At 44.6% G+C, this 14,400-nt stretch overlaps 1 protein-coding gene across 2 annotated transcripts in view; it reads left to right on the top strand.

The window, feature by feature from the left end:
* Positions 1 to 2,138: 2,138 nt before the first annotated feature.
* LOC123775024 (platelet-derived growth factor receptor alpha) overlaps positions 2,139 to 14,400 on the top strand; it is a 48,440-nt gene continuing 36,178 nt past the window's right edge. For both annotated transcript variants that reach the window (XR_011226038.1, XM_069319390.1), the window contains exons 1-6: positions 2,139 to 2,426; positions 6,568 to 6,639; positions 7,352 to 7,503; positions 8,319 to 8,664; positions 10,023 to 10,132; positions 11,628 to 11,766. Coding sequence is in view for 1 of the 2 variants with exons in the window: in XM_069319390.1 (XP_069175491.1) it covers positions 6,594 to 6,639; positions 7,352 to 7,503; positions 8,319 to 8,664; positions 10,023 to 10,132; positions 11,628 to 11,766 (793 nt within the window). In the remaining variant the exon portion in view is untranslated. The remainder of the gene's footprint in view (positions 2,427 to 6,567; positions 6,640 to 7,351; positions 7,504 to 8,318; positions 8,665 to 10,022; positions 10,133 to 11,627; positions 11,767 to 14,400) is intronic.

The raw sequence follows: 14,400 nt of genomic DNA, 5'->3' as shown, positions 1-14,400 counted from the left end.
CAGTAGGTCTTTTCTATGTTAAGTGTTAGTTTGTTGGTTGACATCCATACGTGAACTTTTTTTAGTTCATTATTAACAACATTATTTAGTGTATGTGGGTTGGGGTTAGAGTAGATGAGTGTAGTATCATCAGCAAACAATATAGGTTTCAGAATGTTAGAGACATATAAGCAGATCATTGATGTATATAAGAAATAGGAGAAGTCCCAAGATGCTGCCCTGTGGCACTCCAACGGTTATTGGTAGAGTGGGAGAGGTTATATTATTGATGGCTACACAGTGGTGTCTATCACTAAGATAGGATTGGATATAGTCCAGTGCATGGTTTCGGATTCCATAATGATGGAGTTTACGTAAGAGGTAATTGTGATTAACAGTATCAAAGGCCTTTCTCAGGTCACTGAAGAGTCCAATCGGAAACTCATTTTTGTTAAGGGCTGAGTAAATTATATGAAGGAGACTAATAATTGCATCATTGGTACTCTTTTGGGAGCGGAAGCCAAACTGACAGGGGCTAAGAATGTCGAATTTTACGAGATAGGAGTAGAGCTGTTTGTAGATAATTTTTTCAAATATTTTTGATAGTATGGGTAGGTTTGATATTGGTCTATAATTGTTTATGTCTGCCGGATTACCTCCTTTATGAACTGGCGTTACGCTTGCTTTTTTAAGGATATCAGGGAAGGTATGACACAAGGGATTTGTTGAACAGCAGAGCTATAGGTGGCGCAAGGGCATGGGAGGCGCTCTTGTATACAATGGATGGGATTTCACTGATGTTCCCAGCTTTGGTTTTTAGTGAGTGTATGATGGACACAACATCTGACGGGCTGACTGGTGAAAGGAGAAGCGAGTTTGGATAACTGCCTGAGAGATATTTGTTGATATGTGTCCGAGTCTGTGGGATTTTACTGGCAAGGTTAGCACCAACAGATGAAAAGAAACTATTAAATTCATTTGCCATTTCTAAATCAGTTGATGGTGTAAAGCCATCAACTGTTTCGATTGATAAAGATTAAGCCACCCAAGAGGTGGCACGGGCATGAATAGCCCGTAATACGTCGTTTCAGATGCTATAATGGTATGGTGGATGTCTTCAGCTCACCAGTATATTATTGTATTGTATTATATTATGACTTTTATTTACCTGGGTGCTTGTTATGAATGAGCTAAGCAAGTGACAATCATTTGAAGCTAGTTACACAATTGTTAATGTTATATACGCATGTACAGTACATATATATACATTTACACAAATACATATACATATCAATGATCTTGTATCCCAAGTGTTTCAACAAGAGGCTCATAAGTCACTATACAAGGCATTTTATATAGTGGAGGTGAAGTTTAAAGATTTGTTGTTATTATAATTTTCCCTGTAGTCATAGTCCATGTGTGACACATGTTGTCATGTGTCACACATGACAACTGACCACAGCTGGTAGATTTTAAATGCTCTGATAGTGCTATGTATAGAGACTTCTGCAGAAGAAAGTTAAATACCACTACTTCACAACTCCACCACCATGAGTCATGGTCTGTTATCTCTCCACCAGTATGAGTCAGGATCTGTTATCTCTCCACCACTATGAGTCATGGTCTGTTATCTCTCCACCACCATGAGTCATGGTCTGTTATCTCTCCACCACCACCATGAGTCATGGTCTGTTATCTCTCCACCACTATGAGTCATGGTCTGTTATCTCTCCACCACCATGAGTCATAGTCTGTTATCTCTCCACCACCACCATGAGTCATGGTCTGTTATCTCTCCACCACTATGAGTCATGGTCTGTTATCTCTCCACCACTATGAGTCATGGACTGTTATCTCTCCACCACCACCACCATGAGTCATGGTCTGTTATCTCTCCACCACTATGAGTCATGGACTGTTATCTCTCCACCACCACCACCATGAGTCATGGTCTGTTATCTCTCCACCACCATAAGTGATGGTCTGTTATCTTCACAGTAATGTATGAGGAGCTGTTGTCTGTAAAGCTGAACCATGGACTGTTAGTTTGACAGGCGAGGCGGTGACAGCATATATATTCCGACAATGTTCAGAGGCAAAAATACTCATATCCTTGGTATTTTCACCCAGTAACTTTGTTATCATTTTCCATCCTGCTTTAGTGTAGCTGTGTCAGTGTGCGCGTGCGGGTGGTGGCGACTTGCGTGAGGGGCTCTATTGCGAGCTCAATTACCCCTCTAAGAACATAGTCTCAGGGCTCTGCTGAGAGCTAATCGAGCCCCTGAGTATATATAAACTGGTCAGACATTCTGCTTCGGGCAGGAAAAAAAAGAAGCTCTGCTTTTGAGCATTATCGTCCGTCTAGCCTCACCTCCAGCGCCTTATCGCGGGAAATGTTTGAAAAATAGTTATAAATAATACATAGGCTACTTCCTTTAGTCTCCCAAGTAAGTTAATTTGGTTCCAGCATATGCTATTATCTTTTTTTATTGTATGAATGCATGTATGTAATTATGCAGTGCATGCAAAATTTTTTTTTTTTAGAAAAAATACCACAACATAGTATTCATCACATGATAGTGATATTTGACAAATAAACAATTATCCTAAGTATATTTTGTATAGTTTCTACAACTTTTTATATATTTAAACTCATTATAAAACATGTTTGATTTAGGTTAGACCTTCAGCCTTCAAAACTCTGTCTCTGGGGTTTAATTTTTTTGTCATTATATCATAATGACAAAAAAATAAAATCCCAATTAAAGGGGGTTGAAATAAAAACCCGTGTACAGTCTGGCTGTCGTCCAGGGGTTCTGCCAGGATACATTTACCTCAAATGCACAAATAAATCACGTAAATAAGGTGTTGTATCACTGCATAAATCACTAGGCGCCATAAGGAGGATTCGAATGGAGTATAATCCCAGCAGTGTGCAGATTCGAATCTTCAAGGCTCCAACTGATTTGTTGTTTCATGATACATCACGTTAATGGGATTTGTTTGTGTACTATGTACCGTGCTGGGGACGTCTGATCTGTACACTGTGTACCGTGCGGGGGACATCTGATCTGTACACTGTGTACCGTGCTGGGGACGTCTGATCTGTACACTGTGTACCGTGCTGGGGACGTCTGATCTGTACACTGTGTACCGTGCTGGGGACGTCTGATCTGTACACTGTGTACCGTGCGGGGGACATCTGATCTCCTTTATACTGTGTACCGTGAAGATGCCTGATCTGCTCCTGTGCACTGTGAAGAAGACATCTGAGCTGCCGCACTGTACTGTGCTGGAGAGTGTGGTGGCCGCCCTCAGGGCTCACCGTGGTCAGGACGCCGTGGTCGGACGCCGCCTGGGACTGTACACCACGTACAGGAAAATTTACTCATTAAATCTCTCTCTCTCTCTCTCTCTCTCTCTCTCTCTCTCTCTCTCTCTCTCTCTCTCTCTCTCTCTCTCTCTCTCTCTCTCTCTCTCTCTCTCTCTCTCTCTCTCTCTCTCTCTCTCTCTCTCTCTCTCTCTCTCTCTCTCTCTCTCTCTCTCTCTCTCTCTCTCTCTCTCTCTCTCTCTCTCTCTCTCTCTCTCTCTCTCTCTCTCTCTCTCTCTCTCTCTCTCTCTCTCTCTCTCTCTCTCTCTCTCTCTCTCTCTCTCTCTCTCTCTCTCTCTCTCTCTCTCTCTCTCTCTCTCTCTCTCTCTCTCTCTCTCTCTCTCTCTCTCTCTCTCTCTCTCTCTCTCTCTCTCTCTCTCTCTCTCTCTCTCTCTCTCTCTCTCTCTCTCTCTCTCTCTCTCTCTCTCTCTCTCTCTCTCTCTCTCTCTCTCTCTCTCTCTCTCTCTCTCTCTCTCTCTCTCTCTCTCTCTCTCTCTCTCTCTCTCTCTCTCTCTCTCTCTCTCTCTCTCTCTCTCTCTCTCTCTCTCTCTCTCTCTCTCTCTCTCTCTCTCTCTCTCTCTCCTCTCTCTCTCTCTCTCTCTCTCTCTCTCTCTCTCTCTCTCTCTCTCTCTCTCTCTCTCTCTCTCTCTCTCTCTCTCTCTCTCTCTCTCTCTCTCTCTCTCTCTCTCTCTCTCTCTCTCTCTCTCTCTCTCTCTCTCTCTCTCTCTCTCTCTCTCTCTCTCTCTCTCTCATGTGCCTCTGTAACCGTTTCCACTACCGCCCACAAGACGGGTATTAGGTGCACAATAAATGAAGTAAACTTAACTGGGTGAGGTGGTTCATCATGTCTTGAGTGGTCATCCTTCAGTTCTGTTTCCCGCGGTGAAACTCTCGTGTCATCATAGTTTTCCTTTCATTATTGAGATTTTTTTTTTTGAGATATATACAAGAGTTGTTACATTCTTGTACAGCCACTAGCACGCGTAGCGTTTCGGGCAGGTCCCTGGAATACGATCCCCTGCCATGACGAATCGTTTTTTCATCCAAGTACACATTTTACTGTTGCGTTAAACAGAGGCTACAGTTAAGGAATTGCGCCCAGTAAATCCTCCCCGGCCAGGATACGAACCCATGACATAGCGCTCGCGGAACGCCAGGCTTACCACTACACCACGGAGAACGTCTTACCACTACACCACGGAGACTGTTATAGCAACTTCTTACCTCTTGGTATCTTCCTGGAGAGGTAATTCCTACGTCACCAGATGCTCAAGTGGCAGTACTGGCAATTACTCATTACCGGTAGTTTCTAAGTTGTCCTTCCCTATGTATAACACTCTTAGTGTCAATATCGGGTTAAATCTAGTTGGATTATCAGTATTCCTTATTCTTGTGGAGCTCCTGACTTGTTAGCTTATCTTATCTTATCTTATCTTATCTTAAAAAGGTTATCATTCTCGCTTCTGCTAATTTAGCACTCCATGTATCTGTGCCCTCTAGGTGGTTCTTTGTTTTCCAAGTCCATCTTGTCATGGTTGAAGTCTACCATGATTAATAGCCAGGATCTATTCCTATTGGTGACTATATATAGCTGTTTTCTCCAGTCACTTTAAGTGTATCTGTATATTTACTATTTATACCTGCATGATGGAGCTGTTAGCTCTTGGACCCCACCTTTCTAACTGTCGGTTGTCTAATGTGCTGACTAACACCCTCTTTTCCTCTCATCATATCTGCTACATATATTTTCCTCTAACATACACTCCCACATCCCCAGGATACAGACCAGAACAGCAACCATGTTGTTGTTGTTGTTGTTGTTTAGATTTAGCTACTCAGAACGAAATGTCCATGTAGCACGGCCTATAGTGAGCCCGTACCATAGCAGCGGTAAACAGGTACCTATTTACAACTAGGTGAAAAGAGAGGAGGGGAGGAAACTTCTCATTTGTTTCTGCCTCGATCAGCAATCGAATCCGGTTCCTTATGACTACGACCCCAGAACGCGGCCCACTCAGCTGCGAGGACCTGTGTGTGTGTGTGTGTGTGTGTGTGTGTGTGTGTGTGTGTGTGTGTGTGTGTGTGTGTGTGTGTGTGTGTGTGTGTGTGTGTGTGTGTGTGTGTGTGTGTATGAGTAATTACCTAAGTGTAGTTACAGGATGAGAGCTACGCTCGTGGTGTCCCGTCTACCCAGCACTCTTTGTCATATAACGCCTTGAAACTAATGTGTGTGTGTGTGTGTGTGTGTGTGTGTGTGTGTGTGTGTGTGTGTGTGTGTGTGTGTGTGTGTGTGTGTGTGTGTGTGTGTACTCACCTAATTGTACTTGCGGTGGTTGAGCTCTGGCTCTTTGATCCCGCCTCTCAACCGTCAATCAACAGGTGTACAGGTTCCTGAGTCTATTGGGCTCTATCATATCTACACTTGAAACTGTGTAAGGAGTCAGCCTCCACCACATCACTTCCTAATGCATTCCATTTGTCAACCACTCTGACACTAAAAAAGTTCTTTCTAATATCTCTGTGGCTCATTTGGGCACTCAGTTTCCACCTGTGTCCCCTAGTGCGTGTGCCCCTTGTGTTAAATAGCCTGTCTTTATGTACCCTGTCGATTCCCTTGAGAATCTTGAATGTGGTGATCATGTCCCCCCCTAACTCTTCTGTCTTCTAACGAAGTGAGGTTTAATTCCCGTAGTCTCTCCTCGTAGTTCATACCTCTCAGCTCGGGTACTAGTCTGGTGGCAAACCTTTGAACCTTTTCCAGTTTAGTCCTATGCTTGAGTAGATATGGACTCCATGCTGGAGCCGCATACTCCAGGATTGGTCTGACATATGTGGTATATAATGTTCTGAAAGATTCCTTACACAAGTTTCTAAAGGCCTTTCTTATGTTAGCCAACCTGGCATATACCGCTGATGTTATCCTCTTGATATGAGCTTCAGGGAACAGGTCTGGCGTGATATCAACCCTCAGGTCTTTCTCTCTCTCTCTGACTCCTGAAGTACTTCATCTCCCAAATGGTACCTTGTATCTGGTCTCCTGCTTCCTACCCCTATCTTCATTACATTACATTTGTTTGGGTTAAACTCTAACAACCATTTGTTAAACTCTAACAACCATTTGTTAAACTCTAACAACCATTTGTGTGTGCGTGCACGCGTGCGTGAAGGGGCTGTCTTCCGAGAAACAACATATCAATTCCACTTCTTTACCGTTGCAGACAGACAGAGACCTTCCACCACCACCATGCCTGCCAGCTGTCTCTTCTTGCTCCTGCTCCTGCTTTGCCACGGTGAGTTACCACAAATTACATTAACTTATTAACAAACAGCTTTCAGCAGCGCCATATCTGGAGCCAATTGAATTATCTAACCTTACGAGACATGGGTGAAGGGGTTTATGGTTACCATAAATGGAGAGAGAGAGAGGAAGGAGAGAGATTAATATCCCCCTTCTTATACCATTTCATACAAGCAGCACGGTGCCCAAACCTAACACACTCTGCCCACCTCCGCCAGCACACACACCCAGGCTGCAGCCCGGTGCCCAGACCTGAGACGCTCAACTTCATCTATACAGTCTAACACGACCAAGATAAAGCATAAGATGTCATTACTTAAACTTGAGATATGAATCCTGGACGTCTACTCTATTAGATTTATTCTGGCTGGATATGTACAATGGTAGAATATCTATACTCTATCAGAATATGTATTGTCATAATATTTACTCTGGCATATTATGTGATCTGGTAGAATATATGCGCTGGTAGAATATCTACTCTGGTAGATAATGATGCTAACCAAATGAGATCAGTCATTATCTAATATTATTCCAATCATCAACATTTATCAATATATGCACAAGGAGCCAGAACATCATTTGTGTGTTAGTGTTTAAGACCATTCTCACATTTACAAAGGATTGTAAACCAGCCAATGACAACTATAGATCCAAACGAAGTTGTTTATTTAATTAATAATGTTGAGTGTTGCCTGCTGCAGGGTGTGGAGTGGTCGGAGGCCAGGAGTCAGAGGACCAGGGAGCACCCAGCCTCAAGGGGGCGACGACGGGCATGGAGGAGGTGGTGGTGCCCGCCGGAGCCAACCTCACCCTGGTATGTGAGGGTGACAGCGTCCTCTACTGGTACCATGAGGTGAGCCTGCTCTTGTCCCAACCCGTCCTATTAAAAATAACTTCACTTTTGGCTCGTATGCGCACTATGGCCAAATTTGGACGTAATTTGAAATGAAATCGACTCACAAAAGTGACGTACTGTTCCGTTTTCTGTTTGAGTCGTCCGGCCCTCCTCGGACAGCTTAGAAGAGGAACTTTCAATTTAAGTTTTTCATAACGTTTTGAAACTTTATAAGAATTTCCTGCCCACCTAATCTATTAGAGGACCCTTAACTTACTGTTGTTGAAAAAAAAATCCCAAATTTATTTTCAATTTTTTTTCATTTTCAAATTACGTCCATACGGGTAAACGGCCAAAAGCGACGTTCTTTTTAAGAGGACAGGTTGCGGGCAGGAAAGGGAACAGACAGGATCTTCTACTTAAGCAGGAGATTACCATAACATTTTTTTTTTTATAATATTTCAACATTTTTATATAATCCATCAATCACGAAAACTAGTTTTATGCAACATTTAAGGTTACCCCAAGATCTCACATTTTGTTTAGCCAACATTGTGCAGTAAGTTGTGGCAACCTATTTACGACTTTCCACAATAACGTATCTACTACGTGAAAACAAACGTTGCCACTGCTTTCAACCACTTTCCAGGTACGCTGTGGCAACCGAAAATTGTTTGCTGGGTTATTACTGTGATAGTGATTGAGGTAAGAGTTAGAGTTGTTGTTTTAGATTTAGCAACTCTGAACGAAATATGTCCATGTAGCACGGGCTCTATAGTGAGTCCGTAATGAGGTAGAGGTTCACGAGAGTAATTAAGGTTGTGTTTGGTCAGGTGAGAGAGGGTGAGGTCTCCGTCGACACCGGCCCCGTCAACTGCTCGACTGTCTCCATCTACACCGGCCCCGTCAACTGCTCGACTGTCTCCGTCGATACCGGCCCCGTCAACTGCTCGACTGTCCCCGTCTACACCGGCCCCGTCAATTGCTTGACTGTCTCCATCTACAATGGCCCCGTCAACTGTTCGACTGTCTCCGTCTACGCCGGTCCCGTCAATTGCTCGACTGTCTCCATCTACAATGGCCCCGTCAACTGTTCGACTGTCCCCGTCAACTGCTCGACTGTCCCTGCCTCCTGGGTCCGCTCCGGCCCCGACGCCTCCCTCTATCTCACCATCCACGGTAGGGACACACCTCTCTTGTCATTTTTAATGTAATAATCTCCATCGAGGTCTGATAAAGACATGTTGAGCCCTCTGCAATAATTTTTTGCGCTGCCGGTCACAGGATGAGTATGGGGTGCACTATAAAGTAGCCGCCTGTGGTCACAAGAATCAAATCTCTAGTTGTGTGTGTGGTCGTATGTGTGTGTCCTTGTGTATAGCTGTGTAAGAACTCGCCAATATTGTATACACCTGCACTGATGTGTGTATGTTCATACATGTTTTCACCTGTTTTAAGTTTATCATAGCACGTTAGCAGCTTTTGGTGGGTAATACATAAAAATGTACAAATGAGTCTTGTGGTACAGTGATCTATGTTCTAGACTCGTAATCGGGTATCTTTGGGTTCGATCCTCGGACGGGACAGAACTGGTAACAGCAGCTTCCCCTGTGACTCTGTAATATCTCCATTGCTCAAATATGTATTAGCGATAAGACCTATCATTAATGTATAATGACTTACTGTAAATATATAGCTCTTGAAATAGAACATTCTCTGTAACTAGCTGCCACTGTAATTATAAGGTGTGAAGGACAGATGAAATTGTTAGTGTAATTATCACCACTGAGGTCTGATTAAGACCTTTTGTGCCTTCTATAATACCTTTTTGCGCTACCGCTCACAGGATGAGTATGGGGTTCACAATAAACAAGCCGTCTCCGGCGGCAACAATCAATATTTATTTATTTATTTATTTATTTATTTATTTATTTATTTATATACAAGAAGGTACATTAAGTTTGTGAGAATACATAGCATAGTACAGTAATTGCACTCTTGTAAAGCCACTAGTACGTGCAGCGTCTCGCGCAGGTCCTTAATCTAACAGATAATTTTAAGTAGGTAAATTCTATCAGAATTAAATCTGGTTGGGCAGAATATCAATCTGGTTGGGCATGTTTCCTTAATCAGGTCGCCGGGAGTATGGCGACAGTTGTGGGTTGCATCCAGTGAATTGTAAGTAGTTCCAACTGAGTACTGGCCTAGGGCGTCAGTACTAAGTTGTTACTGTCGAGGCGCCTGACAGCTGAGTGGACAGCACTTCGGATTTGTAGTCCTGAGGTTCCGGGTTCGATCCCCGGTGGAGGCGGAGACAAATGGCCAAATTGTTTCTTTCAACATGATGCTCTGTTACCTAGCAGTAAATAGGTACCTGGGAGTTAGACAGCTCCTACGGGCTACTTCCTGCAGGTGTGTAACAAAAAAAGGAGGGCTGGTCTAGGACCGGGCCGCGGGGGATGCTAAGCCCCGAAATCATCTCAAAATACCTGTTCCTGACACCGGGAATTATTATTATTATTATTAAATCTGGACAGATGGAGGGCCTGAGGAGAGCGCGACGCTGACTGGCGGAGGAGGGGCGCCGCTCATCCACCTTCCCGCGCTCCCTAACATCACTCTCTGCCTCTATAAGGACGGCGTCCAGGTCAGTACACTAACTGCTCTCTCCTTCGTCTGCACTCTCGCCTGTCACGCTAGTCCATCTGTCACACTTGTCACATGTGTCATGCTTGTCACACACCAGAGAATGAACAACGACAAAAACAGGAAAACGAAGCATAATCGGTCAGTGTCTTCCTGGACTGTCAGAAGACATCTACAATAATAATAATAATAATAATAATAATAATAATAATAATAATAATAATAATAATAATAATAATAATAATAATAATAATAATAATAATAATAATAATAATAATAATAATATTTGATTCATAAAATGTACAGAGGATCAGATTGCATTAATTATAGTAATATATATAATATTTGTATGGTTTATAAGGCCAGTAATTGTGCTCAGATTTGCGGCCATCAGTTCCACAAAAAAATTGTTTTACAGACTTAAGAATCAAGATGCAGGACGACCTGGGTAAGCTTCAGATATAGTCACAGAAATGGCTTCTAGACTTCTGGGGGTACCCAGCGGTGCCCGGGTGCCTTCCTCCTCTTCTCGTACTCTTTGTCCCCACCCCTTCACCCTCTCCTCTCCCGACCATTTCCGTTCCCCATTTGACACTTCCCCTTTGTCATCCCCCCCCCCCCCCCACGTCCTTCCATATCAACCTTTCTCCATCTTTCCCCCCCCCCCCCCACGTCCTTCCATATCAACCTTTCTCCATCTTTCCCCCTCCCACCTTTCGTCTCGTCCTCTCTTCCCCTTTCCCCCCTCAATCCCCCCTCAGATTATCCCCTCTTCCCTTTCATAAAATATAGTACTATGAAGAAATGAAATCAATTTATGTATTTAAGAAAAACATTTCGCTGATGACGGAAAAGTCTTGGGACATCTGAACGAATGTTTCACACTTGAACAGATCTGTGAAAAATCGGGATGGAGTGAATAATTAATAATATTTCTTAAATACACAGAGAAGTCACATTATCGTGATATATCAGCGAACAAATCCACAGGGCCCGCCGATGAGGGTTCGAACCTAAGCACTGAGTGTTCCCAGATCTTAAACTATATAACTTAAGTCTACTGCGACCAGCCTATGTCCCTCCCATACCCCAGACCATTTCCCCTACAAATTTGGGTAAGACCTACCTCCAAGCATGCGGCCTCCAACTTTGAAAAAGACAGACGTTCTCTGTTATAGTATAAATATATGATTGAGCTTGGTTGGGTATAAATAGGAGCTGTCTCGCATGAGTTAATGATTTGTTCTCATGCAGGCGATGAGTCACAATAACGTGGCTGAAGTATGTTGACCAGACCACACACTAGAAATTGAAGGGACGACGACGTTTCGGTCCGTCCTGGACCATTCTCAAGTCGATTGTCTATCGACTTGAGAATGGTCCAGGACGGACCGAAACGTCGTCGTCCCTTCAATTTCTAGTGTGTGGTCTGGTCAACATTTGTTCTCAAGCTCTTATATTCCTGTCACTGACATCCATCTCTCATCCATCTCAAGATGACTGATCCTCCGCCATTCGACCCAAGAAAGGGATTCGAGCTGACAACTGTGGAGACGGAGAAGAGCGGACCCTATGAATGCACAGCGAGACAGCAGGTTGATGGGGCCGCGACGGTCACCCTCAGCAGCACTAGGGGTAAGTGGAAATGTTATATAGTGCGGCCGAGATCAAGTAGAAGCGGTGCCAAGGTTTGTCATCAAGGAAAGGGGTGGGGGGGGGGGGGGGCTTTCGACAAGCCGCTAGCTTCTTGTCTTCGTCGAGGCCACTAGTGTTAGTGGTACTCAGGTAAACTCAAGGTGTAATAAACTCCTTGTGTTAGTGCTCTGTAAGGTAACGTTAAGTATAGTTGTTATGGCTACGTCTCTAAGCTAGCATGATATATGAGTCTTGGAAATAGATTTAAAAAAACTCTAGACTGTAACTTGAGCGTCAGAAAGCGTGCAAAAATGAAGTCATCAGATTAGGAATTAATTGCATTGGATGCATATAATTATTATTTATTTATTTATTTTATTTATATATATATATATATATATATATATATATATATATATATATATATATATATATATATATATATATATATATATATATATATATATAAGAAGGCACATTGGGATTGTGAGGATACATAGCATAATAATTACATTCTTGTAAAGCCACTAATAAGCGCAGCGTTTCGGGCAGATCCTTAATCTAATTAATTGAGGCCAGAAATAAGAATGCAGTTTGGTGGACAGTCAAAGACTGGAAGCTTGAGGAGTAAGTCAAGACTTGTGCTGTGCCAGTTAAAGACCATTGGTAATACCCGGTGCAATGGGAAAAGTTTGACCGGAATCAGGAGTTAAGGTGGAAAGTCCTTGTGCGATCAGAGCCGTCGACCTGGTCACCGCGGCCTGGCGGCGTCTGCCTCACTCTTTGTACCCTAACTTTACCCATCGTTGGAGCCGGTGGCTGAGCGGACAGAACACTGGACGCGTGATCCTGTGGTCCCGGGTTCGATCCCGGGCGCCGGCGAGAAACAATGGGCAGAGTTTCTTTCACCCTGGATCTCCTGTTACCAACCAGTAAATAGGTACCTGTGAGTTAGTCAGCTGTCACGGGCTGCTTCCTGGGGGTGGAGGCCTGGTCGAGGACCGGGCCGCGGAGACACTAAAGCCATGAAATCATCTCAGGATAACCCTCAAGATAGATCGTATACATGACAGAGTAATTTGAAGAGTTGCGGCTTAAAAATATCCCCGTTTTCTATGTATGGGTAGGTTAGGTTAAGTGGGGGGTTGGGTTTGTGCGTTTCTGGTTAGGTTACCATTGTATTTTCTACCGTTGGGGTAAATTAAGAGGACTAGCTGCATGGTGACCTTACTAGCAAAAACCCGCTTGCCACACTCCTTGTTCCACCTCGCCTGCCACACCCCTTGCCATACCTCGCTTGCCATACCTCGCTTGCCATACCCCTTGCCACATCTCGCTTGCCACACCCCTCGCCATACCTCGCTTGCCACACCCCTTGCCATACCCCTTGCCATACTTCGCTTGCCACACCCCTTGCCATACCTCGCTTGCCACACCCCTTGCCATACCTCGCTTGCCACACCCCTTGCCATACCTCGCTTGCCACACCCCTTGCCATACCTCGCTTGCCACACCCCTCGCCACATCTCGCTTGCCACACCCCTCGCCATACCTCGCTTGCCACATCTCGCTTGCCACACCCCTCGCCATACCTCGCTTGCCACACCCCTTGCCATACCTCGCTTGCCACACCCCTTGCCATACCTCGCTTGCCACACCCCTTGCCACATCTCGCTTGCCACACCCCTCGCCATACCTCGCTTGCCACATCTCGCTTGCCACACCCCTCGCCATACCTCGCTTGCCACACCCCTTGCCATACCCCTTGCCATACTTCGCTTGCCACACCCCTTGCCATACCTCGCTTGCCACACCCCTTGCCATACCTCGCTTGCCACACCCCTTGCCATACCTCGCTTGCCACACCCCTTGCCATACCTCGCTTGCCACACCCCTTGCCATACCTCGCTTGCCACACCCCTTGCCATACCTCGCTTGCCACACCCCTTGCCATACCTCGCTTGCCACACCCCTTGCCATACCTCGCTTGCCACACCCCTTGCCATACCTCGCTTGCCACACCCCTTGCCATACCTCGCTTGCCACACCCCTTGCCATACCTCGCTTGCCACACCCCTTGCCATACCTCGCTTGCCACACCCCTTGCCATACCTCGCTTGCCATACCTCGCTTGCCACACCCCTTGCCACACCCCTTGCCATACCTCGCTTGCCACACCCCACTTTTGTCTTATTTTTACATATGTATTTTATGCTATATATATCCGAGTGCAGCCATTAAGCCTAACTCGGCCCGCACATGCGCAGGAATCCTTATTCAGAGTCAAGACTCATCATGCACTTATGTGTTCACTGACGACACCTGTGTATCTCAACTAATCGTTGCGACTTTATTTGTATTTATGAAACAGTTAACGAGGTGTGAATGGCTGCGAGTCCGGTCTCGGCCCCAGAGGTTTCCATCGCCCAACCTGTTCTCGCACTTTCGTATAGTCAATATTGACTTATTAAATACGTGCATATGTGACATACTTATTTATTGTGACTATTTTAGTTTACCTTGAAAAACTTCATAGAAAACACCGACCTTACCTAACCTACTACCTTACCTACTAAGAAGGTTAGGTAAGGTCAGTGTTTTCTATGAAACTTTTCAAGGTAAACTAAAATATTC

This window comes from Procambarus clarkii, chromosome 92, assembly GCF_040958095.1.
Source record: "Procambarus clarkii isolate CNS0578487 chromosome 92, FALCON_Pclarkii_2.0, whole genome shotgun sequence".
NCBI classification, from domain to species: domain Eukaryota; kingdom Metazoa; phylum Arthropoda; class Malacostraca; order Decapoda; family Cambaridae; genus Procambarus; species Procambarus clarkii.
Note: the sequence above shows the minus strand (reverse complement) of the source record. Positions and strands in the feature narration are given on the sequence as shown.